Source organism: Melanerpes formicivorus, unplaced genomic scaffold (genome assembly GCF_026170545.1).
Source record: "Melanerpes formicivorus ecotype bairdi unplaced genomic scaffold, bMelFor1.0.p_v2 SCAF_96, whole genome shotgun sequence".
In the NCBI taxonomy this organism is placed as follows: domain Eukaryota; kingdom Metazoa; phylum Chordata; class Aves; order Piciformes; family Picidae; genus Melanerpes; species Melanerpes formicivorus.
Window position 1 is genome coordinate 215541 of NW_027142448.1, and position 27369 is coordinate 242909.

The following is a 27369-nucleotide window of genomic DNA, read 5'->3' on the forward strand; positions in this document are numbered from 1 at the left end:
AGGGGTCTCCTACAGGCCACCTGAGCAGCAGAGCCAAGCAGATGAGGCCCTCCACAGGCAAACAGAAGCAGCTTCTAGGTCACAAGCCCTGCTCCTCACTGGGGATTTCAACCACCTTGGCAGCTGGGTACAGCATTCCAGGATGTTCCTGGAATGCAGAGGTGACAGCTGCCTCCTCCAAATGGCAGAGAAGCAAAGAGAAAAGGCTATGCTCGAGCTTGTGCTCACCAATAGAGAAGGGCTGGTGACCAATGTGAGGCTCAGGGATAACCTTGGCTGCAGTGACCAGAAAGCAGAAGAATTTAAGATCCTCAGGGCAACCAGGAGGCTGTGTCCCAAGCTTACAACCCTGGATTTTAGGCATGCAGATTTTGATCATTTCAGGGATCTGCTGGTCAAAGTATCATGGGACAAAGCCCTAGAGGGAAGAGGGGCCCAGGACAGCTGGGCAGTGTTCAAGGATCACCTTCTCCATGCACAGGAGCAAAGTATACCCACAAAGAGGAAAGCAGGAGAGAGTGCTGGAGGCCTGCCTGGATGAGCAGGGAGCTCCTGGACACCCTGGCACACAAAAAGTAACTGTACAAGGAGTGGAAGAAAGGACAGCTGGAATGGGAGCATGTAAGGAAGCTGCCTGAGCAGCAAGAGCCATGCTTAGAAAAGCTAAAGCTAGAATTCAATCCAGCCAGGGAGAGCAAGGGGAGCAGTAAACATTCCTATAGGTATAGTAATGGTAAAAAGAAGCCTGGGGACGGTGTGGGCCCCAGGGGAGCTGGTGATGAGTGACATGGAGAAGGATGAGGTTCTCAAGGACCTCTTTGCCTCAGTCCTCACTGGCAAGGGCTCCAGCAGCACTCCAAGACTAATGGAAGATAATGGCAGGGACCGGAAGAAGGAACTGCCCCTGGTGAGTGAGGATCAGGTTGTGACCATCTGAAGAACCTGGAAGTGTTCAAGTCCATGGGACCTGATGGGATACACCCAGGGGTGCTGAGGGAGCTGGGGAGGAGGTTGCTAAACTGCTCTCCATCATATTCCAAAAGTCCTGGCAGTCTGGGGAGGTCCTCACTGACTGGGGAAGGGGAAACATAACTCCCATGGTCAAAAAGGGAAGGAGGGATGACCCAGGGAACTATAGGCCACTGGTAAGGTCATGGAGCAGATCCTCCTGGAGCAAAAGAATATCAAAGAGGTATTGGGTACAATCAGCACAGCCTCACCAAGGGCAAATCCTGCCTGACAAACCTGGTGGCCTTCTGTGACAAGGGCACAGCATCAACAGATGAAGGCAGAGCAACTGAGGTCATTGACCTGGACCTGAGCAAAGCCTTCGACACTGTCCCACACCACATCCTGGTCTGCAAGCTGGTGCAGGATGGGTTCCATGGATGGACCATTCAGTGGATACAGAACTGGCTTGAGGGCCACAGCCAAAGGGTGGCTGTCAATGGTGCATGGCCAAGTGGAGGCCAGGGACAAGCAGAGTCCCTCAGGGATCAGTCCTGGGACCAGGCTTGTTCAACATCTTTGTGGGGGCCATGGACAGTGGCATTGAGTGCACCCTCAGCAGGTTTGCTGATGACACCAAGCTGTGTGGTGCAGCAGACAGGCTGGAGGGAAGGATCCATCCAGAGGGACCTGGACAGGCTGCAGAGCAGAGCCCATGGCAAACTCATGAGGTTCAACGAGACCAAGGGCAAGGTCCTGCAGCTGGGTCAGGGCAATCCCAAGCACTTATATAGGCTGGGCAGGGACTGGGTTGCTGGTGGATGAGAAGCTCAACAGGAGCCAGCAGTGAGCACTTGCAGCCCAGAAAGCCAATCAGATCCTGGGCTGCAGGGCAAGGGAGGTGATTCTCCTTCTTTACTCCGCTCTGGTGAGACCACACCTGGAATACTGTGTCCAGTTCTGGAGCCTCTATTACAGGAAGGATCTGGAGCATGTCCAGAGGATGAGCAGAGGGCTGAAGCACCTCTCCTATGAGGACAGACTGAAGGAGTTGGGGCTGTTCAGTCTGGAGAAGAGAAGGCTCCGAGAATGCCTTCTTGTGGCCTTCCAGTATCTGAAGGGGGCTCCAAGAAAGCTGGGGAGGGACTTTTTAGGGTGTCAGGGAGTGATAGGACTGGAGGGAATGGATAAAAACTAGAAATTAGTAGATTCAGATTGGATGTTAGGAAGAAGTTCTTCCCCATGAGGGTGGTGAGAGACTGGCACAGGTTGCCCAGGGAGGTGGTGGAAGCCTCATCCCTGGAGGTTTTGAAGGCCAGGCTGGATGTGGCTGTGAGCAGCCTGCTGTAGTGTGAGGTGTCCCTGGCCATGGCAGGGTGGTTGGAACTGGATGATCCTTGAGGCTCCCTTCCAGCCCTAACAATTCTATGATTCCATGACATTTGACTATCACTGGTCCTCACACTAGCATGACCTTGCCAACAATGCCACATTTTGCTCCTAACTGAGACACTTTTGAAGTCTTGCCACCATAAACACCACGGCAAGATTTTAGACCACTCAAGAAAATGATGGCATAAAGCAAACTCCAGTTAAGTAACCTTAAAGAGAGCTGGCCTGTGTAAACCATAACGGTGTGAATCATGGCCTGCCTCTTCCATATTCCCAGCATTCCTGGGGGTGTTTTGGAGACAAGCCTCTGACAACTGTCAGCTCATATCCTTCCCACACTTCAGAAGAGTGTGTTTCAGTCCAGGGTTTTTGAAACTGAACAGGCAATGCACCATTTGCTGCACTTGCCCTCGTTACATTTCAGCCAGGACAGGAAACCCTAAGGGAGGGAAAACACGACCCAGATCCTTCTGCTCCCGTGCCTAGCCATACTCAGGCTTCCAGATGCTCTTGTGAGAGTTTAAGGTATATTACAAAAGAAGTGATAAGTTTCTTAACCTGTCAAGAGGAGAGAACTCCTATGGTGTCTTCACTGTCAGAAATGGAAGAGTGTGTCTGGAGCACTCACTGCCTTTCATAGGCTTTCAACGGCTTGCGATGCGAAGTTAGACACAGAACATGTCCTGAGGTATGGGATAGCCTTTCATACCCCTCAGAAGGCTCGACAGTCAGGATTTAGCTCCAGTTGTGCAGTCCTCCTTCTGACTCCCAGGAAGATGTAGTTCCCCTTCTCCCTGACTGGGGAAGCTATCCACTGAAGTACAGCAAAGCTGTATACAAACTAGGAAATTAACAAACAGAAACTATACTTAGTGACAATCAGACTGCATCAGGATATACACATCCAACCCACATCTTAAAAGCACAGAGATCAAGAGGGGAAAGACCACTGGTTCCACCACGCTTTGCTGCTGCCTAGGCACTGCTGAGAACACACTCTGAAAGGCTTTCACTTCCACCTTTAGTAGGGGGAAAGGCAAATCCCCAAACCTCCTGTGCTTTCATAGGAGCCACACGAGAGTTCAGCTCTGGCTGCCACACGTTCTGCGTGCTGAAGTAGTGCCTTAACGCTACAGTGGACTTGGTGGTGTTGGGAGTGCAAATCTGATGGTTATAGACAGGCTGCTGCCTTACACTGTAGGAAGGGCAGAGAAAGCCTTTGGAGTGTGCTACCAAACAGCATTGCAGGCAGTATGGAAGTGGAAATGAACAGAGAAATCCTTCCCGCTAAGTTTACGTTTCAATACTTCAGAGTGGGTGGATGGAGGGAGTGTAACCCAATGCAATCTGTGACAACACTAAATACAGCTCTGTCTGTTAACATTGGCTAGGCAAAATACCTCTGCAGTTTACCAAAATGCTTCATTTTCTTCTTGGGGTGCAGAAGGAATTATGGTTTGAACATCACCCAAGCCCTTGAGTACTGTGCTCAGTTTGTGGGCCCTCGCTACAAGAAAGACTTTGAGGTGCTGGAGCATGTCCAGAGAAGAGCAATGAAGCTGGGGAAGGGTCTGAAGAACAGCTCTTGTGAGGAGTGTCTGAGGGAAGTGGGGTTGTTCAGTCTGGAGGAGGCTGAGGGGAGACCTTCTTGCTCTCCTCAGCTCCCTGAAAGGAGGCTGGAGCTAGGTGGGAGTAGCTCTCTTCTCCCTAGTAGCAAGTGACAGGATGAGAGGGAATGGCCTCAAGTTGCACCAGGGGAGTTTAGGTTGCATATTAGAAGAAAGGTCTTGACTGAAAGGTCCTCAAACACTGGAACAGGCTCCCCAGGGAGGTGGCTGAATCCCCATCCCTGGAGGTGTGTCAGAGGTGCAGAGATGTGGTGCTGAGGGACATGCTTTAGCACCACACTTAGTGGAGTTAGGTAACGGTTGGACTCCATGACCTTAAAGGTCTTTTCCAACCAAAACAATTTGATGATTCTACAGCATTGTAGCATCCCTGCTGCTCAGGAGCAACAACTCACTAGCTAGACCAGCAATAATGCTGTTTTTACTATGCCAGGCAGACATCTGCTCTCCAGCTAAAGAATGTGCATGTTGAAAATCCAGTTAATGTCACAGAGACTAGAAGAGATTTTGCCTCCAGAAGGAACTACTGTGCAGTTCTGAGGGACTGGGGAGACAGGAAAACCAATTTACTCTGGACCTGCAGCTAGTACTTTAGAGAAACAAAACAATAAACCCCCTCAATTCATGGATGAATTAAGCTCCTCCATGAACTTAGCTAAAAGAGAGATTTCTGCCAGGTGGGAGTTATCCTTGGTCCTCACAGAGGGTTTTTTCTCCTCAATTTCAGCAGATGGCCATCTTCACAAAACACTTCACCAAACAGCACTGGCCAACTTCAAGCACTGTTTCAAGGTGTTTTCCAGCTCAAACATTTACAATCAATTCTGACACTGAGTAGGAGTCAACTGAGGTAAAGCCTCAGAGAAGGCAGTCTGAGAATGAAGACCTGTCAGCTCTGGAGTTGGGAGCAGGTTTCATGGCACCATGTACCTCAGGTGACATTCTCTAGCTTGAGACTAGAAACTGAAGAATGAGAGCCCTCCTGAAACTTGTTAAATGTCTAATGAGACTTCCCCTTCAATGTGAGATAATCTTGGCAGTTACACCTGCAGCTGCCAATGTTACATCCAAGAAACTACCATTCTGAGATCTCTCATCAAGCAGCTTGGAAATATTCTCCAAAGCACTTCACGTCACAACTTTCCTGTGAAGAGTCTCCTGTGGTTCTAAGCCTCATGACAGACACAACCTGCACAATGTCCTCACTAGCTGGAGAGTTACCTTTGGCTCACCATCACAAACATGATATTTTTAAACTAATTTTTTGTAACTCTCAGTGCACATTAAATAGAACAGAATAGAATTAACCAGGTGGGAGAAAACCTCAGAGATAATCAAGTCCAACCTATCACCCAGCACCATCTGATCAACTAAATCAAGTGCCTCATCCAGGCTCTTCCTAAACACCTCCAGTGATGGTGACTCCACCACCTCCCTGGGCAGCACATTCCAATGGCCAATATCTCTTGCTGGGAAGAATTTCTTCCTAACCTCCAGCCTAAACCTCCCCTGGTGCAGCTTGAGATTGTGTCCTCTTGTTCTGGTGCTGGTTGCCTGGGAGAAGAGACCAACCCCCACCTGGCTACAACCTCCCTTCAGGGAGTTGGAGACAGCAAGAAGGTCTCCCCTGAGCCTTCTCTTCTCCAGGCTAAGCAACCCCAGCTCCCTCAGCCTCTCCTCACAGGGCTGTGCTCCAAACCCCTCTCCAGCTTTGTTGCCCTTCTCTGGACACCTTCCAGCATTTCAACACCTTACCTAAACTGAGGGGCCCAGAACTGGACACAGGACTCAAGGTGTGGCCTAACCAGTGCTGAGCACAGGGCACAATGACTTCCCTGCTCCTGCTGGCCACACTGTTCCTGATGCAGGCCAGGATGCCATTGGCCCTCTTGGCCATCTGGGCACACTGCTGGCTCATGTTCAGCCTACTATCAACCAGTACCCCCAGGTCCCTTTCTTCCTGGCTGCTCTCAGTCACTCTGATCCCAGCCTGTAGCTCTGCATGGGGTTGCTGTGGCCAATGTGCAGAACCTGGCACTTGGATGTGTTCAATCTCCTGCCCTTGGACTCTGCCCATCTGTCCAGCCTGTCCAGGTCCCTCTGCAGAGCCTCTCTACCCTCCAGCAGATCAACTCCTGCCCCCAGCTTGGTGTCATCTGCAAATTTACTGATGATGGATTCAATGCCCTCATCCAGATCATCAATAAAGATGTTAAAGAGGATGGGGCCCAGCACTGATCCCTGGGGCACACCACTGGTGCCTGACTGCCAGCTGGCTGTGGCACCATTCACCACCACTCTCTGGGCTCAGCCTCCAGCCAGTTCCTGCCAGACAATGCACTTAGGGCAGTCTGTGCTTTACCATGCAGCACGTGTGTGCTCTGTGTTTGAAGGCAGCTCACTTACTATGAATAGGGCCTGGCTCTTAAAAGAGCTAGAGCTTTCACTTGGGAGAAGCTGCTTCTCCCATTCTTTCCACTTGACTGGAGTAATGCATCGAGAGGCTCCCGAGCTGCCTGTGACACAGCGCACAGCAGCTGCCTGAAGCTGGATTCTGTTCCTACTGCAAACATTTTGGGTGATTTGGTTGACTCTGTTTTCTTCTTGGAGCAGGAATCCTGAGGAAGCAAGCTTCCACCCAGACAAATGTAAGTGTTTGTCCATGCTGCTTTTTGCACTTCTAAAGAATCACCTGCTAGAAACCAAGGTGCAATATTACTGTATCATAGCATTAACTTCCCTCTCCCTGCCTTCCCACCTCACTGCTCCACATCACACAGCAAATCTAAGCTGTTCTCAGTAGCATGGTAGCTGATCTGAACTGGTGATAAGACACTCCTAAATCTGTACAAACTATTACACCCTGACCTTGTTTAGCTACATCAGGCCAATTCTGCTTTTACAAAGGAGAAGTTATTTCATCCTTGTTTTCAAATGAATCTGTGACAACCATTTAGAGGACAGATGAATAGCAAGGATACAGTTATGACTCCTGCACCTAAAGCCTTTTCCATCTCTGTGCAGTGGCTTATCAGGTGTAAGAACACTCTACAGACAAGGGTAGACACTTACTCCTTCACTTGAACAGCACAACATGGCACAGTGAAGCAAACACCTATGCAGAAGTCACAGAAGTGAATACACTATTGAAATAGCTTTAGGTGCACTAGAGATTAAGTTACCTCTAGGACTTTTGACAACAGCATCTTCAGTAGGTCAAGATATGAAAATAGAGAGCCTGGAGCTCTGAAAAAGTGATCTAATCAATTTTACTTTCTGTTGTCAGCTCTGATAATTATCTCACAACCACCCCATGCAGTGCTACAGGCTGGGGTCAGAGTGGCTGGAGAGCAGCCAGGCAGAAGGGGACCTGGGGGGTACTGGTTGATAGTAGGCTGAACATAAGCCAGCAGTGTGCCCAGGTGGCCAAGAAGGCCAATGGCATCCCGGCCTGGATCAGGAAGAGTGTGGCCAGCAGGAGCAGGGAAGTCATTGTGCCCTGTACTCTGCACTGGTTAGGCCACACCTTGAGTCCTGTGTCCAGTTCTGGGCCACTCAGTTTAGGAAAGATGTTGAGATGCTGGAAGGTGTCCAGAGAAGGGCAACAAAGCTGGGGAGGGGTCTGGAGCACAGCCCTGTGAGGAGAAGCTGAGGGAGCTGGGGTTGCTTAGCCTGGAGAAGAGGAGGCTCAGGGGAGACCTTCTTGCTGTCTCCAATTCCCTGAAGGGAGGTTGTATCCAGGTGGGGGTTGGGCTCTTCTCCCAGGCAACCCAGCAGCAGAACAAGAGGGCACAGTCTCAAGCTGCACCAGGGGAAGTTTAGGCTGGAGGTGAGGAGAAAGTTCTTTCCAGAACGAGTAATTGGCCATTGGAATGTGCTGCCCAGGGAGGTGTGGAGTCCCCATCCCTGGAGGTGTTCAAGAGGGGATTGGATGTGGCACTTGGTGCCATGGTTTGGTTAGTCATGAGGTGTTGGGTGACAAGTTGGACTGGATGATCTCTGAGGTCTTTCCCAACCTTATTGATTCTATGATTCTTTACAGAATGACTTGTAGGGATATCTGATTTTCTCAAGCTCTCATCTTTCATAAGTCTGCCACACCCCTGTGCAACCTGAAGCACCTCTGTGACAGACATGGTAAAAGCTAACAAAGTTAAGGAAATGTGTTGGGCTGAATTTTCCCCAGAAAGTAAGTTTAAGACTTCCCAGGAAATGCAGCAATGGCTTTCTGGAGAGAAAACACTGCTCACCCCTATAGGAGCAGCATGGATAAAGCAGCCTAGAGATTCCTCAAGGCTAGAGAACCAAAGGCAAACCCATTTTTGCCTTAGCACAAGCAGTACTATCCCTGCTGCACTGCTAACTGTAGGGCAATGACTCTTGCTGATGCAGGAGAAACAGTGGCACAGTTGATGGTTCTACACACCACTTGGTTGGAAATTCATATCATCCACAGGTTGAACACACAAGCCACAACACAATGGTGGAATCAAAATCCTCAAAGCTCTACCAAGGTCAGATGCAGCAACTGTACCTTTCACTGCATCAGACAAAACCCACAACCCTCAGTGATAAAACACTGATGGAGAAAGCCAGAGCAAATACAACCACAGGAGGTATTTTTGCTAGCAGCTACACTCCTAACGTAGTTGCATCCTTACACCAGACAAGAAGGACATACACAGCTTTCCACCTTCGGAGCCTTTTTACAAGCTCCTGCAAGTTTTCTGCTAAAAGAAAAGAGGGAAGGGAAGAAGAAGGGAAGAAGAAGGGAAGAAGAAGGGAAGAAGAAGGGAAGAAGAAGGGAAGAAGAAGGGAAGAAGAAGGGGAGGGGAAGGGGAGGGGAAGGGAAGGGAAGGGAAGGGAAGGGAAGGGAAGGGAAGGGAAGGGAAGGGAAGGGAAGGGAAGGGAAGGGAAGGGAAGGGAAGGGAAGGGAAGGGAAGGGAAGGGAAGGGAAGGGAAGGGAAGGGAAGGGAAGGGAAGGGAAGGGAAGGGAAGGGAAGGGAAGGGAAGGGAAGGGAAGGGAAGGGAAGGGAAGGGAAGGGAAGGGAAGGGAAGGGAAGGGAAGGGAAGGGAAGGGAAGGGAAGGGAAGGGAAGGGAAGGGAAGGGAAGGGAAGGGAAGGGAAGGGAAGGGAAGGGAAGGGAAGGGAAGGGAAGGGAAGGGACGAAGAAGGGACGAAGAAGGGACGAAGAAGGGAAGAAGAAGGGAAGAAGAAGGGAAGAAGAAGGGAAGAAGAAGGGAAGAAGAAGGGAAGGGAAGGGACGAAGAAGGGAAGGGAAGGGACGAAGAAGGGAAGAAGAAGGGAAGGGAAGGGAAGAAGAAGGGAAGAAGAAGGGAAGGGAAGAAGAAGGGAAGGGAAGAAGAAGGGAAGGGAAGAAGAAGGGAAGGGAAGAAGAAGGGAAGGGAAGAAGAAGGGAAGGGAAGAAGAAGGGAAGGGAAGAAGAAGGGAAGGGAAGAAGAAGGGAAGTAGGAATAGAAATAGGAATTAACCAGGTTGGAAGAGACCTTTAAGATCATTGAGTCCAACTTATCACCCAACACTATCTATAGCCCTTGGGGCAAGAGTGTGGACCACTTCAGGGTAGTTCTGATCATACAGAAGAATAATCCAGAGACATAAGATTTAAGAGTAGGAAGTAGCAGGCTGCTCTCCAAGAAGAAAGGTATGGAGGAAAGGAGGACTCCTTGGCCACTTTCAGCGGTGTATTACAGCATTTGGTGTACTTCCTGAGAGGCATTGTTTCTGCCTCATTACTAGCAGCTGATGTCTCTGCTATTTAGACAGATACTTTTGCTATTGCTCAAAGAACATGTATCTACAACTGGGCTGCCATGCATCCTTCGCCATCTCACAACATTCTGCACCCAGTGAGGGAGAAATACAACTCCAGAAGAACAACATTCTCCTCTTGTCTTAGTGACTGCCAAAGGCATGAAGCAAATTACTAAAGCCAGCTTTTCTTGAGCTTGGGCTCATTTTGTCATCCTCTAGTATGACCATCTCCCTCCCCTTACAACCTACTGATGGCTATAACATCAAAGAGGTAGAAAATGAGGCTGGGCCACTGGAACATTGTAATTACACAAAGAATCTATGGCAAACTTCTGCTGACATGTAATGATGGATAATTCTGTGTGTGCATACAAGTATGCCCTTTATCCACACTCTGCACTGCTGATGTGTATGTCTTCTAGTCTGCAAGACACAGATTTCTATCACAGTTGGAAAGGTTACCTGGATCTGGGCTCTGTTTCCAGCTGTTATGTTTGATATTGTCCAGCATGCTTCCTTTTTGATGGATTCTTTTGGGCTGCTTAGCAAGTGCAGCAAACTCTGCAGGGCTGAACAGTTCAGAATTACCTGAGCACAAAAGAAAACAAACAGTAATAAAAACAACACAGAACCAACCCCCAAACCACAGAAAAAACCCCAACCAACTGAAAACCCAAAGAAACCACATCTTAGAGGAAATTTAGAATAGAATAGAATTAACCAGGTTGGAAAAGACCTTTGAGATCATCAAGTCCAACCTACCACCCAGCACCATCTGATCAACTAAGCCATGGCACCAAGTGCCTCATCCAGGCTCCTCCTAAACACCTCCAGGGAAGGGGACTCCACCACCTCCCTGGGCAGCACATTCATAGAATCATAGGATCAATAAGGTTGGAGAAGACCTGAAAGTCCAACCTGTCACCCAGCACCTCATGACGTACTAAACCATGGAACCAAGTGCCACATACAGTCCCTTTTTGAACACCTCCAAGGACAGTGACTCCACCACCTCCCTGGGCAGCACATTCCAATGGCCACTAAGTCTTTCTGTAAAGAACTTTCTCTTCATCTCAAGCTTAAACTTCCCCTGGTGCAGCTTGAGACTGTGTCCTCTTGTTCTGGTGCTGGTTGCCTGGGAGAAGAGACCAACCCCCACCTGGCTACAACCTCCCTTCAGGGAGTTGGAGAGAGCAAGAAGGTCTCCCCTGAGCCTCCTCTTCTCCAGGCTAAGCAACCCCAGCTCCCTCAGCCTCTCCTCACAGGGCTGTGCTCCAGACCCCTCCCCAGCCTCATTGCCCTTCTCTGGACACCTTCCAGCAACCCAACCTCTTTCCTAAACTGAGTGGCCTAGAACTGGACACAGGACTCAAGATGTGTCCTAACCAGTGCTGAACACAGGGGGCAGAATGATCTCCCTGCTCCTGCTGGCCACAACTAACAAAGATGAAGTACAACCCAACACAAGAGAACAAGAAGGAGTTGGGGCTGTTCAGTCTGCAGAAGAGAAGGCTCCCAGGTGACCTCATTGTGGCCTTCCAGTATCTGAAGGGGGCTACAGGGAGGCTGGGGAGGGACTGCTCAGGATCTCAGGGAGTGATAGGATTAGGGGGAATGGAATGAAGCTGGAGGTGGGGAGATTGAGGCTGGAGGTGAGGAGGAAGTTCTTCCCCATGAGAGTGGTGAAGCCCTGGAATGGGTTGTCCAGGGAGGTGGTTGAGGCCCTGTCCCTGGAGGTGTTTAAGGCCAGGCTGGCTGTGGCTGTGGCCAGGCTGATCTAGTGTGGGGTGTCCCTGCCCATGGCAGGGGGGTTGGAACTAGATGATCCTTGTGGTCCCTTCCAACCCTGACTGATATTATGGTAAGAATCCATACCTGGGTCTGGACGTCATCGCCTGTGACGATGTTCCCAACAGCTCGTAAGGCAGGAGATACAACTTTGTAGTCATTGTGCCTACAATTAACAAGGAAAGGCCTAAGTTTTAACTATCTTGAAGCACCTTCATCTTCACATCCTCAAGAGAGGAACATCCATCAGCCAGTGGACAGCTTCCCTGTTAAACCTGACTCATCTGAATCAAAGCACTCTTGGTTTTTAAACCTATGGTGAGTCTTTCGAGGGTTTCTGAAGGTTTAAGCCTTCAGACAGCATTCAGCAGCAGCAAAGTACAGCACAGGATTGACAAAATACAAGTACTTCAGAATAGTGACATCCTTGTGAGGGAAAATTAATCAGCTTTAACTATGAAACATGCTACTTCAGGTGGCATGCACAGAGAGTGAGCCAGAGGAACACAGACAGGAACTGTGTGTTTAACCTCCAACACCTTCTGTCATCATGTGCATCCTGCCATCAGCACTGTTAAATCAGAAGGGTGAAGGAAGGAATCTTCCTCTCAAATTAAAACACTGCCTTAATAGTAGCACTTTTTCTTTCAATGTACATCACTGAAATCCATTGTTTCTTCTTCTTACATAACTGAATGCTCCACATCCTTCCTTTAGCCTTGAAGAAATGGCTCTAAAACAGGCCAGGGCCCCTGACCCCAGCTCCCACAGTCACACTTTGCTGCCCAAAGTACTCTTTCACAGTCATGTACTATCTATTCTACTATTCACTAAACTGTACTACTGCTTACATTTCTATCTTTGTTAGGTAATTATAACATGGACTTCAGTAGCACAGAGAACATTAAAAGCCTAGCATGGTTTGGGTTGCAAGGCATCTTAAAAGTCATCAACTGCCATTTCCAACACATGCCCTCCTCCCCTGCATGGAGAGTTCTACCTTCCACTAGATCAGGCTGCTCAAGGCTCCCTGCAAGCTGGCCTCAAACACTTCCAGGGGCAGGGCATTCACAACCCCTCCAGGCAATCTGTTACAATTTCCTAAATCCACCCTCTTTACACCTGAAGCTATCACCTCTTGTCCTGTCATTACATGCCACTGTAAAAGTCCCTCTCCAGCTATCCCTGCAGCCTCCTTCAAATACTGGAAGGCTGCTATAAGGTGTCCCTGGAGCCTTCTCTTCTCCAGGCTGAACAACCCCAACTCTCTCAGCCTGTGCTCATGAGAGAGGTGCTCCAGATGGCTCTCCTCTGGACTTGCTTCAACAGTCTCGTATCCTTCTTAAGTTGATGTCCCCAGAGCTGAATGCAGTACTCTAGGTGGGGTCTCACAGCAGTGGAGGAGAGAGGGAGAATCACCTCCCTTGATCTGCTGGACATCCTTCTTTTGACACAGCTCAGGATGTGGTTGGCTCTTTGGGCTCCAAGCACACACTCTCAACTCAAGCTGAGCTTCCTGCCAGCCAGCAACCCCAATCTTTCTCCTCAGGACTGCTCTCAGTCCACTCACTGCCCAGCACGTGTTTGTGCTTGGGATTGCCCTGACCTCCCCCTCTGCCTTCTGCAACTTGGGCAGGGTGGCTAGAGCAACTGATGGTGAAGACTGAGGCAAAAAAGTCTCATGGAGGACCTTAGTCTTCTCCATGTTCTGGGTAATCCACTCTTCCTTTTTCTTCCAGAGAGGCCCCACCCTTTCTCTAGTCTTCCTTTTATACCTAGCATTCTATAGGTACAGAAACTTTCCTTGCTACCCTTGGCATGGCTGGCCAGATGGGATACTCTCAGGGCTCTAGCTTTCCTAATTCAATCCCTGGGTACTTGGACAATTTCTCTGTACTCCTCTCAGGCTATCTGTCCTCTCTTCCACCCTCTGGAGACTTCCTTTTTATGTGTGAGTTTGCCCAGGAGCTCCTTGTTTGTCCTCCTGATTTGGAAGTGGTGATCCTTGAATATTAATCAGCTTTCTTAGGCCTCTCTTCCCTCCAGGGCTTTATCCCATGGTACACTACCAAGCAGATCCCTGAAGAGGTCAAAGTCAGCTCTCCTGAAGTCCAGGGTAGTGAGCTTGCTGTGCATGGCATATATATATATATATCCCCCCTATATAATATACACCCTACCTATATACCATATGCTGCAACATATATTATGGATTTTACAATAAAGCAGCTGTTAGGTGCAGGGGAAAAAAATTCCTTAAGAAACAGCAAAACTGGGAGAAGAAAAATGCCATTGTTTCTCTTACCCATGGCAAACAGAGAGGACTGACCACAAACAGGTAAAATGAAAACTCAAACCCTGTTCTTTGGAAATGACAACATTTCAAGGCATATCTAACTGAACTTCCCACTGCTGGAACCTTGATTTTAGGGAAAACAGTGAATTTGCTCAGGAGACATTGCTTACATCAGCAATTCCACAAGTCTTCTGCAGACCCCTGCATCAATCACAGCCTGGATTTTATCATTGGGGCCATCAGACAAATAGGACAAAGCCCAGCAGGCATCAGCTAATACGTCTGTGTCATTGACAAAAAGCAGCCAGGAGAGCACATTTAGACAAGGTGAAACCTGCAAGACATTAAGAGAAGATACATTACATGGGGTGATTAAAAGAGCCAGAAGATCTATTAACATGTCAGTTCATTTTGTTATGTGACATTGTAGGACTAGGCAATAACAAGGACTAGACAAAACATCCCAAGGTTGAATACTCAGAAACTTTAAGACCTAGGTAGAATGTCTGTGCAGGGCTCTGTAGCTTCACAAGAGGAGCACAGCAGCAGATAAGCACTGTGAGAAGCCTTCAGCCTCTACAGAACAGTGCCTGGCAACTTAAAAGTCATACTTGTCTGCTAAGATGTGCAGCCAAAACATGCAGAGCTTTGCTCTGCTCCGAGACTGTCATCCCCAGTGCAAGAGCAGCAACAAAACTGGAGGGCAGCCATGTTAAAGTGGTGGGTGTGGATCTCTGCCCAAAGAACTAAATACATTCAAAACCTTCCTCTGTGAGAAGCCCATGTGTTATTTCGAAAAATTCTGAATTATTTCTGTAGAATAGAAGAGAAGAGAATAGAAGAGAAGAGAATAGAAGAGAAGAGAATAGAAGAGAAGAGAAGAGAAGAGAAGAGAAGAGAAGAGAAGAGAAGAGAAGAGAAGAGAAGAGAAGAGAAGAGAAGAGAAGAGAAGAGAAGAGAAGAGAAGAGAAGAGAATAGAATAGAATAGAATAGAATAGAATAGAATAGAATAGAATAGAATAGAATAGAATAGAATAGAATTAACCAGGTTGGAAGAGACCTTTGAGATCATCAAGTCCAACCCATCACCCAACACTATCTAATCAACTAAACCATGGCACCAAGCACCCCATCCAGTCTCTTCCTAAACACGTCCAGTGATGGTGACTCCACCACCTCCCTGGGCACCACATTCCAATGGGCAATCTCTCCTTCTATGAAGAACTTCTTCCTCACCTCCAGCCTAAACCTCCCCTGGCACAGCTTGAGACTGTGTCCTCTTGTTCTGCTGCTGGTTGCCTGGGAGAAGAGACCAGCCCCCACCTGGCCACAACTTCCCTCCCCTCTCATTGCTTATTTGGCTACTATCTCATTTCCTTTCCAACAGCTCTTACCTTGGCAAAATCTGGAGGAGGATTTTTCCCTCTGCAGAGGTTGGACAGAGCCCATACAGCATTTCGGGTCATAGTGAGACGGTTCTGTTTTGAGAGCAATCTAAAACAGCAAACAAAACAACTGTAACTCTGGCTTTTGAAGAATTTCTGCTCCAGAAGACACAGGCAGCCCAATGAGCCAATGCAGTGTCATACTGATGCCTTCAGGAGGTCTGCATGCCTAAACCACCCTCTCACATTGGCGTTATCGCACCGACGAAAGCTGTGTCAGGCGTGGGATCAAACCTAGCACTGGCAGAATTGTCTGTGGAGTTGGTTAATTAAGTCAAACATAATGTGAAGCCTCCCAACAAAGCTTTTTTTCTGACAACTTAGAAATCACAGACTGGTAGGAGTTGGAAGGGACCTCTGAAGAGCACCCAGTCCAACCCCTCTGTTAAAGGAAGTTCTCCTAGATCAGGCTACACAGACACATGTCTAGACTGGTTCTGAAAGTCTCCAGAAGAGAAAACTCCACAACCTTAAGTTCAGGTGGTACCTCCTGTGTTCTGGTTTGTACCTTTTCCTGTCACTGGACACCACTGAAAATAGTTTAGTCCCATCCTCTTGGTCTCCACCCTTTATACACTGATAAGCACAAAGAAGATCCCCTCTCTGTCTGCTCTTCTCCAGGCTAAAGAACTCCAGATCTCTCAGCTTCTCCTCATAAGAGAGATGCTCCAGTCCCCTGAGCATTTTCATGGTCCTCCACTGGACTCTCCAGTAGTTCTCAGTCTCTCTTGAACTGGGGAGCCCAGAACTGGACACAGTACTCCTGATGTGGTCTCAGCCATGCAGAGCAGTGGAAGAAGAGAGCCTGTCCATTTACAGTGGCAAAAGCCTTGCTGAACCTGAGGCAGACAACATCCACTGCTCTCTCCTCACCTACCCAGCTGGTCACACCATCATAGAAGGCTGTCATCAATCCATGCTGGCTGCTCCTCATAATCAAGGACTAGCCACAGTGATCCTTGGCCTTGGAGGAATGCAGTAAGATAAGACAACTCTAACAACTCAGTTTGTTTTGCTCCCAGCCAGCCCAGACTCTAACAATGCTTTTATGAGAGCAGCGGAGAGCTTAATCGCTGCCCACGGTTTGTGAAGGACAAATGGACCAATCCCAGTTTGGGTCCGAGAGATGGTGTCACTGCTTCAGCAGTGCATGGTCCTGCAGCACAGGGCCATCAAGATCATCAGCAGACCAGAGAAATGACACACAATGGGAGAGTTAGAGAGCTGGAGACTGTGTAAGGGGAGATACAACTACTGCCTACAACAGTTTAATAGGTGGCTATAGGAAAGAGGAAGCCAGGATCTTTCCCAAAGGTATGCAGTACCAGGACAAGCAGCAATTGTCACAAGGTAAAACACAGAAAATAGTGACTAGGTGTTAGACCACTGTATTTCACCGTGCTAAGGTGAAACTGATGAACAGAAAATTCTCATTAACAGAATAACAGAGTTGATAAGAATTTTCCACTTGTTAGCTGAAATGCTGGAATGCAGGGAGGGGGAGAGGGGTTGGCAGACAGCCTTTGGATAAATAAGGAGTAACAGGATTTTTCAGTGATTCACTTCTGTTAGTCTTGGACAAGATGATCTTTTGTATAAGATAAAGGACACCTGCATGATATGTATACTTCTGCCATTTGTAGATAGATAAGCTTTGTATAGATAGGAAGCATCTGGACCTCTGTCATTATAGACAGATAACTTTTTGTATAAAAGTTTGCCCAAAACTCTCTGAAGACACACAGGTCTTGTGAAATTATTCTACCTGTGTCAGGCACCAGAATAGAAGCATGATACAAGAAACTTACTGAGTCTCTTGTGTGTCTTTCTCTAAGTCAGTACTTCTCAGTCTCTCTTGAACTGGGGAGCCCAGAACTGGACACAGTACTCCTGATGTGGTCTCAGGCATGCAGAGCAGTGGAAGAAGAGAGCCTGTCCATTTACAGTGGCAAAAGCCTTGCTGAACCTGAGGCAGACAACATCCACTGCTCTCTCCTCATCTACCCAGCTGGTCACACCATCATAGAAGGCTGTCATCAATCCATGCTGGCTGCTCCTCATAATCAAGGACTAGCCACAGTGATCCTTGGCCTTGGAGGAATGCAGTAAGATAAGACAACTCTAACAACTCAGTTTGTTTTGCTCCCAGCCAGCCCAGACTCTAACAATGCTTTTCTGAGAGCAGCGGAGAGCTTAATCGCTGCCCACGGTTTGTGCAGGACAGACGGACCAATCCCAGTTTGGGTCCGAGAGATGGTGTCACTGCTTCAGCAGTGCATGGTCCTGCAGCACAGGGCCATCAAGATCATCAGCAGACCAGAGAAATGACACACAATGGGAGAGTTAGAGAGCTGGATTTGTTCAGCCTCAGGAGACTGTGTAAGGGGAGATACAACTACTGCCTACAACAGTTTAATAGGTGGCTATAGGAAAGAGGAAGCCAGGATCTTTCCCAAAGGTATGCAGTAACAGGACAAGCAGCAATTGTCACAAGGTAAAACACAGAAAATAGTGACTAGGTAGTAGACCACTGTATTTCACCATGCTAAGGTCAAAACTGCACCAGGTTGCCCCAGGTGGTTACAGCATCTGCCTCTGATATTCCCAATTTGACTGGTGATGTAGCTGAGCAATCTAATCTGATCTTACCTGCTACGAAGAAAGGCTCTGGCTGGATGACCTCCAGAGCTGCCTTTCAACTTAAATTATTCTAGATCCCTGTAATAGGCCCAGGCAACCACCCACTCTGAAGAATAAAATAGTTCAGCTTAGCTGCTCCTAAAAAATGTTTCCATTTTAGCTCCAGTACAGAAGTAGTTCAGGAGCTCCCAGGAAAATGTCTCATTAGCCCACAACAAAACCAAACAGACAACCAAAATCCCTGTTACTCCTCCCTGCAGAAAACAAACTCTGGTCTTACCAGAAACACAAGTAAAATGCAGTGAAATATACTAAAATCAGACTTACTGCAATAAAGGGGGCAGGATATTACAGTCCAATACATAGTCTCTGCACATAGTGCTGTCTCCAGCAATGTTGCCAAGAGCCCACACAGCCTGCAAGGGAAAACAGGAGAATGGCAATTGCTGTTATTCTCACAACTGAACCAGTTTAGCATGTGTATCAGAGTGGGAGACACACTCTTCTCACTGTCACCTGCCAGACAACGTACAGAAGGGGAATGCACTCTGGCTGAGTATTACATGTGCGCACCTGAAATCAATGTTTGGCTCAGGAATACTTACACAGCCTCAAGAGGAATACCAAAACAGCCAAGGGGTTATGCCTCCAAAGACTGCAGGCAGACATAACCTTGATCTGTCCACAATATAAGAGATGAGCTTATCTCCTCAGCTTTAGTAACACACTAATCCTGCTCTCCGTGTCACAACTAGTTCAAGTCCAGATGTTCAAGCAAGTTTTCACCTAGCTGTGACAGGTTAGGCTGTGCCTTTAAGAAAAGGAGAGCTGCAGGATTCTCTAGCTGAATGTTTGGGTGTAAAGAGGAAAAGAAGAATTAATTCCCAACGAATTTCATCGGTCAGATGTGAAATGTACCATAGTAAATCTCTCACATTGTTTTGTCTCACTCCAGCTTCACTCTGACGTTTTGCTTCTTGGACATAGAGCATGCAACTGAGCATAGAGCAGAGCAGAGCAGAGTAGAGCAGAGTAGAGCAGAGTAGAGCAGAGTAGAGCAGAGTAGAGCAGAGTAGAGCAGAGTAGAGCAGAGTAGAGCAGAGTAGAGCAGAGTAGAGCAGAGTAGAGCAGAGTAGAGCAGAGTAGAGCAGAGTAGAGCAGAGTAGAGCAGAGTAGAGCAGAGTAGAGTAGACCAGACCAGACCAGATCAAGTTGGAAGAGACCTTTGAGATCAAGTCCAACCTATCAACTAACCCATGGCACCAAGCACCCCATACAGGCTCCTCCTAAACACCTCCAGTCATGGTGACTCCACCACCACCCCAGGCAGCACATTCCAATGGGCAATCACTCTCTCTGGGAAGAACTTCTTCCTAACATCCAACCTAAACCTCCCCTGGCACAGCCTAAGACTGTGTCCTCTTGTTCTGGTACTGGCTGCCTGGGAGAAGAGACCAACCCCCACCTGGCTACAACCTCCCTTCAGGGAGTTGTAGAGAGCAATGAAGTCTCCCCTGAGCCTCCTCTTCTCCAGGCTAAGCAACCCCAGCTCCCTCAGCCTCTCCTCACAGGGCTGTGCTCCAGACCCCTCCCCAGCTTTGTTGCCCTTCTCTGGACACCTTCCAGCAACTCAACATCTTTCCTAAACTGAGGGGCCCAGAACTGGACACAGGACTCAAGGTGTGGCCTAACCAGTGCAGTGTACAGGGGCAGAATGACCTCCCTGCTCCTGCTGGCCACAATGTTCCAGATGCAGGCCAGGATGCCATTGGCCTTCTTGGCTGCCTGGGCACACTGCAGGCTCATGTTCAGCCTACCATCAACCAGTACCCCCAGGTCCCTTTCTGCCTGGCTGCTCTCCAGCCACTCTGACCCCAGCCTGTAGCACTACATGGGGTTGCTGTGGCCAATGTGCAGAACCTGGCACTTGGATGTGTTCAATCTCCTGCCCTTGGACTCTGCCCATCTGTCCAGCCTGTCCAGGTCCCTCTGCAGAGCCTCTCTACCCTCCAGCAGATCAACTCCTGCCCCCAGCTTGGTGTCATCAGCAAATTTACTGATGATGGACTCAATGCCCTCATCCAGATCATCAATGAAGATGTTAAAGAGGATGAGGCCCAGCACTGATCCCTGGGGCACACCACTGGTGCCTGGCTGCCAGCTGGCTGTGGCACCATTCACCACCACTCTCTGGGCTCAGCCTCCAGCCAGTTCCTAACCCAGCTGTTGCAGTTTGAGCTGGGTGCCCCCCTGCAATGTTTACTTCCTGTGTCCAGAAGTCCAGCCCAGGGGTGGACACAGGAAATTATGTAGTATTTCCTACCACAATCCTTTGCACCACTATAAGATCCAGTGCGGAGTCTAGCACTATCTCTTTTTCTTCCTCCTCCGTCAGCCGGTACCTGGGGGAGATGTCTCCTGGCTTTGGGCCTGGCTAGACCCAAGGCCATGGGGGGATGGGCAGTCTCAGATCTGGCCAGCTGAGACTAGCCTAGCAGTGGGAGGGGGAAGAAGGAGTCCTGGGGGTCTCGGGTGTACCCTCAGGTAGGGATGGGATCTCTCTGGGTCTGTTTGGGAATTTTTCTTGGTCACTCTGCTTTTGCTTTTCTGTAAAAGTTCACTGCTTTCTATTGAAACTTTCCATCACTTTTGCAATCCGTTTGTCTGAGTGTTTATTGTTGCCAGGGGTGGGGAAGGGGGCTGCCTCAACCCAGCACACCAGCTCAGAGTGCTGCTGTCCAAGCTAGGGGCTGACAGCTTGGCCAGGAGTTTGCTGTGGGGGACAGTGTCAAAGGCCTTGCTGAAGTCCAGGCAGACCACATCCACAGCCTGCCCCACATCCACCAGGCAGTCACCTGGGCATAGAAGGAGATCAGGTTGGTCAGGCAGGACCTGCCCTTCCTAAATCCATGCTGGCTGGGCCTGATCCCTTGGCCATCCTGTAAGTGCTGTGTGATTGCACTCAGGATGACCTGTTCCATGATCTTGCCTGGCACTGAGGTCAGGCTGACAGGCTCATGCAACCGGCCCTTCTTGTGGATGGGCACCACGCTGGCCAGCTTCCAGAGCTGTAACATGGGGATGCCTTTGTCTGAAGACACAAACTCCCTGCCTGGACATTCTTACACCCATTAAAACATCCCTGGAAGCCACATTTAACTTGCCTGTGGACACAGTTTCTGCCATTACAGCAGTATCTATTTTTAGGGTTGACAACAGTGATAATCACTTAATCCCAGAATCCACTCTGACCCTGAGTGACAGGCTGGCTTTGCAACAGCAAAGCTCAGAAAGCCTGACCAGAGAGGTCCAACAGCACATCTACACTGCTATTCCCCCTCTTGGATTTCCTACAGCATGAGGAGCTTGTCAGAGTGCTCTGATATCACAGAAGCCTGTAAGAGAGGAAGCTGCAAGGAATCCTTGCAATGCTAATGACTGACAGCACCCAGGATGCAAAGACACTCAAATAGCCTTAGAGAAACAGGCAAGGTTTTGTTCAACAAGATGCCTTCCCTTAAGGAACCACCCTGGCTTTCCAGTGAAGTCAAGAACATGAGTCAAGCTTATTCAAACTCTTCCCATCAGACATTGCTATAAATACAAAGCTCTGTCATGGCTCCCACAGATGACTCTTGAACAATGAGAGATGGCCTCAGGGTCTGCTTGTATGAGTAACAGCCCACTGGTTACATTGCTGCTTTTAAGCATGCCTGTGGTTCTGCCTCTAACATCACACATGCCTCAACATGTAAATGGTCTAGCTGGCCCTTTTAGCTTCATTCTGCACACCATGAATGTTTGATGCTGTTTTCTGGATAGGTGCAAAGGCAAAAGGCTGCCCAGGGAGGGGGCTGAGTCACCATCACTGGAAGTGTTTAAGAATCACAGAATCAATAAGGTTGGAAAAGACCTCAGAGATCATCAAGTCCAACCTGTCACCCAACACCTCAGGACTAACTAAACCATGGCTCCAAGTGCCACATCCAATCCCTTTTTGAACACTTCCAGGGATGGTGACTCCATCATCTCCCTGGGCAGCACATTCCAATGGCCAATTACTCTTTCTACGGAGAACTTTCTTCTCACCTTGACCCTAAACTTCCCCTGGCACAGCTTGAGACTGTGTCCTCTTGTTCTGGTGCTTCTTGCCTGGGAGAAGAGACAAACCCCCACCTGGCTACAACCTCCCTTCAGGGAGTTGGAGACAGCAAGAAGGTCTCCCCTGAGCCTCCTCTTCTCCAGGCTAAGCAACCCCAGCTCCCTCAGCCTCTCCTCACAGGGCTGTGCTCAAGGCCTCTCCCCAGCCTTGTTGCCCTTCTCTGGACACATTCAAGTGTCTCAATGTCCTTCTTAAATTGAGTGGCCCAGAACTGGACACAGGACTCAAGGTGTGGCCTAACCAGTGCATTGTACAGGGCACAATGACTTCCCTGCTCCTGCTGGCCACACTGTTCCTGATGCAGGCCAGGATGCCATTGGCCTTCTGGGCCACCTGGGCACACTGTTGGCTCATGTTCAGCTGCTGTCAACCAGCACCCCCAGGTCCCTCTCTGTCTGGCTGCTCTCTGCCACTCTGACCCCAGCCTGTAGCACTGCCTGGGGTGAAGAAGAGCCTGGATGAGGCACTTGGTGCCATGGTTTATTTGGTTAGATGGTGTTGCGTGACAGGTTGCACTCAATGATCTCAAAGGGCTTTTCCAACCTGGTTCATTCTACTCTATTCCATTTCAGTTTATTACATGCAAAAAAATAAATGGCTTTTAAAAACTTCAATTTCAGTACTTTCTGAGATCTCCACCCAGCCCTGAAGATGAACACCTGTACATTTTAAGAATGGTAGTCTGATAGTCAGTAGGGACTGCCACAGGTCTCCTGTTTATTTTACTCCTCATTACACTCCAGTGGTTTTTCATGCTGTTCTGTGCAAATACAGCAGCCAATAACAGCAAAGTGCAAGTTTTGCAGGGTACTCTTCAGCCATATAATGCCTTCTGTCAACATTCTTTATTTAAACCTTTATTTAGAATAAACCAAACCAGGTTGGAAGAGATCTTCAAGATCATCGTGTCCAACCCATCAACCAATCCAGCCCACCCAAACAGCTAACCCATGGCACCAAGTACCCCATCAAGTCTCCTCCTGAACACCTCCAACATTCTGACAACTCTTCACTGCACCCTGGATTCTGAAGGCTCTCAACCTTTAATTCATTAGGCTTGTGGACACAACAGCCAAGTTCTAAACCAATCACCAGCAAGGTATGGAGCCTGTGCCATTTAATGAAGAAACACTATCCAGTGAGAATCAACAGTTTCTCTGCTTTTGGCTGCTGACTTGAGAAATGGATCTAATGCTGGGATGAAGGCATAGAAGATTAGTTTGCATACCAGTGTGACTGGGTAAGTGGACACAACAAGGCCAAATTCCTAGGAGATGACTTCTACTCATGCTCTCGTACACAAAACACTTGGACCACCTTATTTAGAATAGAATTAACCAGGTTGGAAGAGACCTCAGAGATCATCAAGTCCAACCTATCACCCAACACCATCTATCAACTAAACCATGGCACCAAGTACCCCATCCAGTCTCTTCCTAAACACCTCCAGTGATGGTGACTCCAACACCTCCCTGGGCAGCACATTCCAATGGTCCATCTCTCTCTCTATGAAGAATTTCTTCCTCACCTCCAGCCTGAACCTCCCCTGGTACAGCTTGAGACTGTGTCCTCTTACTCTGGTGCTGCTTGCCTGGGAGAAGAGACAACCCCCACCTGGCTACAACCTCCCTTCAGGTAGTTGTAGAGAGCAATGAGGTCACCCCTGATCCTCCTCTTCTCCAGGCTAAGCAACCCCAGCTCCCTCAGCCTCTCCTCACAGGGCTGTGCTCAAGGCCCCTCCCCAGCTTTGTTGCCCTTCTCTGGATGTGTTCAAGTGTCTCAATGTCCTTCTTAAACTGAGGAGCCCAGAACTGGACACAATCATCAGGGTGATGCAGCCCAGGATGCCACTGGCCTTCTTGGCCAGGAGGGCACATTGCTGGCTCATGGGAAATTTATCCACCAGTACTCTCAGGTCCTTCTCCACAAAGAAGGTCAACCTCTAACCTGTGCTGGTGCAGAAGGTTATTCCTTTCCCAGGTGCAGGACTTCACACTTGCCCTTTTTGAACTTGATGAGGTTCCCCTCTGCCCAGCTCTCCAGTCCATCCAAGTCTCCCTGAATGGCAGCACAGCCTGAGGGTGTGTCAGCCACTTCTCCCAGTTGTGCTAACAACAGCAGACTGGGAGGAGTGGTGGACACACCCTCAGGCTGTGCTGCCATTCAAGATGACCTGGACAGACTGGAGTGCTAGGCAGAAGGAAATCTTAAGTGCAGCTGGTACACTGAGCTAGCTTAAGAAAGAAAGGCAACTTACACACAGCAATTCTACTGACAAGTGCAAGGTCAGACATCCAAGAACAGAGAGGTCCCAGCTACAGGATGGGGAACTGCACTGTGGAAGTCGATGACTCTGAAAAGAGCAATGGATCATGCTGGGTAATCAGCTTATCCTGAGCTTGCAGCCAGCTTCTGTGGCAAAAAGATTCCAAGGACACCTTGGAATGTACACATTAAAGTATCAAGGAAAGGTTAAATTAGGTGCCAGCATCTCTGCAAACAGCACTGCAGGGAGAGGGATGCTGGAACACCCAAACCTTTGGATTGATTCACCACCACAAAGAGATATTGAAACAAAGAAATGTTCAGTAAAGGGTCACCAAACCCACAGCAACCATCACAGAGGTATTCTCATAATGAGCATTCAGAGCTTACTTTCATTTTCTCTAGGAAAGCTTAAGCTACATTCTGGTAAGTAGCTAAAGGGGAAAAACAAGAGAGAGCTTCCTGAGTAAACAGTGAAACAAAAGCAAATAGGAGAGAATAAACCAGGTTGGAAGAGACCTCAGAGATCATCAAGTCCAACCTATCACCCAACACCACCTAATCAACTAAACCATGGCACCAAGTGCCTCATCCAGGCTCTTCCTAAACGCCTCCAGGGATGGTGACTCCCTGGGCAGCACATTCCAATGGCCAATTTCTATTGCTGGGAAGAATTCCTTCATAACACCCAGCCTAAATCTCCCTGGCACAGCTTGAGACTGTGTCCTCTTCTTCTGGTGCTGCTTGCCTGGGAGAAGAGACCAACCCCCACCTGGCTACAGCCTCCCTTCAGGGAGTTGGAGACAGCAAGAAGGTCTCCCCTGAGCCTCCTCTTCTCCAGGCTAAGCAACCCCAGCTCCCTCAGCCTCTCCTCACAGGGCTGTGCTCCAGACCCCTCCCCAGCCTTGTTGCCCTTCTCTGGACACCTTCAAGTATCTCAATGTCCTTCTTAAACTGAGGAGCCCAGAACTGGACACAGGACTCAAGGTGTGGCCTAACCAGTGCTGAGTACAGGGCACAATGACTTCACTGTTCCTGATGCAGGCCAGGATGCCATTGGCCTTCTTGGCTGCCTGGGCACACTGCTGGCTCATGTTCAGCCTATTATCAACCAGCACCCCCAGGTTCCTCTCTGCCTGGCTGCTCTCAGCCACTCTGACCCCAGCCTGTAGCAGTGCCTGGGGTTGCTGTGGCCAATGTGCAGAACCTGGCACTTGGATGTATTCAATCTCCTGCCCTTGGACTCTGCCCATCCGTCCAGCCTGGCAAGGTCCCTCTGCAAATACCTAGACTCAAAGCTAGTCAAATTTGTACAGTAAAGGTACACACTTTTGAGTTAAGTATTAAGGCTAACTGAAACTCTGTTTGTTAGCACAATTAATATTTCATCACCTCAAGCCTTCCAGGCAAGATTATCTGCCTGAAATACATCATTGTTCAAACAAGGCATGGACCTCGTGAGCATGCCTGACTCAAATGCTTGATCTGTGCTTTACACTGATCCCTCTGGGCCTGAAAGAACATTCACCTGCTCTGTCAGGAACATTGAGAGCAAACTATAATCTTCTCTGTAGAGAATAAACTCTAATTTACACTCTTGTTTTATCTGCAGGAGAAACAAGCATGAACTTTCCACAGAATAGAACAGAATAAACCAGGTTGGAAAAGACCACAGAGATCACTGAGTCCAACCTATCACCCAACACCATCTAATCAACCAAACCATGGCACCAAGTGCCTCACCCAGGCTCTTCTCCAGGCTAAGCAACCCCAGCTCCTGCATTCTGTGAGAAACTAACTGTTCTGACAGGCACACAGTGTTTAATCTATTTTTTTTTTGCAGTCCAGGTATAAAGTTAAGATTGTGCAGATGTGTAGGATCTCTCTGTGCAGCTGACTGGAGAAATAAATGCCCTCTGGCTAAATGTCCTTTTTACATAGAGTTACATAGAATAAACCAGGTTGGAAGAGACCTTCAAGATCATCAAGTCCAACCCATCAACCAATCCAACACCACCTAAACAACTAACCCATGGCACCAAGCACCCCATCAAGTCTCCTCCTGAACACCTCCAATGATGGTGACTCAACCACCTCCCTGGGCAGCACATTCCAAGGGGCAATCACTTTCTCTGTGTAGAACTTCCTCCTAACATCCAACCTAAACCTCCCCTAGCACAGCTTGAGACTGTGTCCTCTTGTTCTGGTGCTGGCTGCCTGGGAGAAGAGACCAACCCCCACTCAGCTACAACCTCCCTTCAGGGAGTTGTAGACAGCAAGAAGGCCTCCCCTGAGTCTCCTCTTCTCCAGGCTAAGCAACCCCAGCTCCCTCAGTCTCTCCTCATAGGGCTTGTGTTCCAAACCCCTCACCATCCTCAATGTATTTCTCTCCAAAAGGCATTGCAGGCCTCCCAAATCTCACCAACTTTGGTGACACACAAACCACAACTTATCCTTTAAGTCAAGCCAAATAATAATGTTGTGAGGAGTGTTAGATTGTTCTAATAGGATGAGAGGAGATTGCCTCAAGTTGCACTGGAGGAGTGTTGGCTGCTGGAATAACTTCACTGAAAGGGTTCTCAAACCCTGGGATAGGCTTCTCAGACAGGTGGTTGAATCCCCCATCCCTGCAAGTGTTTCAAAGATGCAGAGATGTGGTGCTGAGGGACAAAAAAAGGCTTGGATGTGGCACTTGGAGCTGTGGTTTAGTTGTCAGGAGGTGCTGGGTGTTAGGTCATAGGTTGGACTTGATGATCTCAGAGGTCTTTTCCAACCTGGTGGATTCTAAGATTCTTAAACACCTCCAGTGATGGTGACTCCACCACAGAATCACAGACTCACCAAGGTTGGAAGAGACCTCAAAGATCATCAAGTCCAACCTGTCACCACAGACCTCACGACTAGACCATGGCACCAAGTGCCACATCCAATCCCCTCTTGAACACCGCCAGGGATGGGGACTCCACCACCTCCCTGGGCAGCACATTCCAATGGCTAACAACTCTCTCAGTAAAGAACTTTCTCCTCAC

General features: G+C 48.7%; 1 protein-coding gene across 1 annotated transcript in view; it reads right to left on the reverse strand.

Moving 5' to 3' along the window:
* Window positions 1-27369, reverse strand: part of KPNA1 (karyopherin subunit alpha 1) — a 76567-nt gene that overhangs the window by 15735 nt on the left and 33463 nt on the right. Inside the window, exons 7-11 of the mRNA XM_068166060.1 lie at window positions 18241-18329; window positions 15223-15322; window positions 13998-14161; window positions 11619-11697; window positions 10206-10331 (exon numbers count right to left, since the gene is read on the reverse strand). Of these exons, the coding sequence (XP_068022161.1) occupies window positions 10206-10331; window positions 11619-11697; window positions 13998-14161; window positions 15223-15322; window positions 18241-18329 (558 nt within the window). The remainder of the gene's footprint in view (window positions 1-10205; window positions 10332-11618; window positions 11698-13997; window positions 14162-15222; window positions 15323-18240; window positions 18330-27369) is intronic.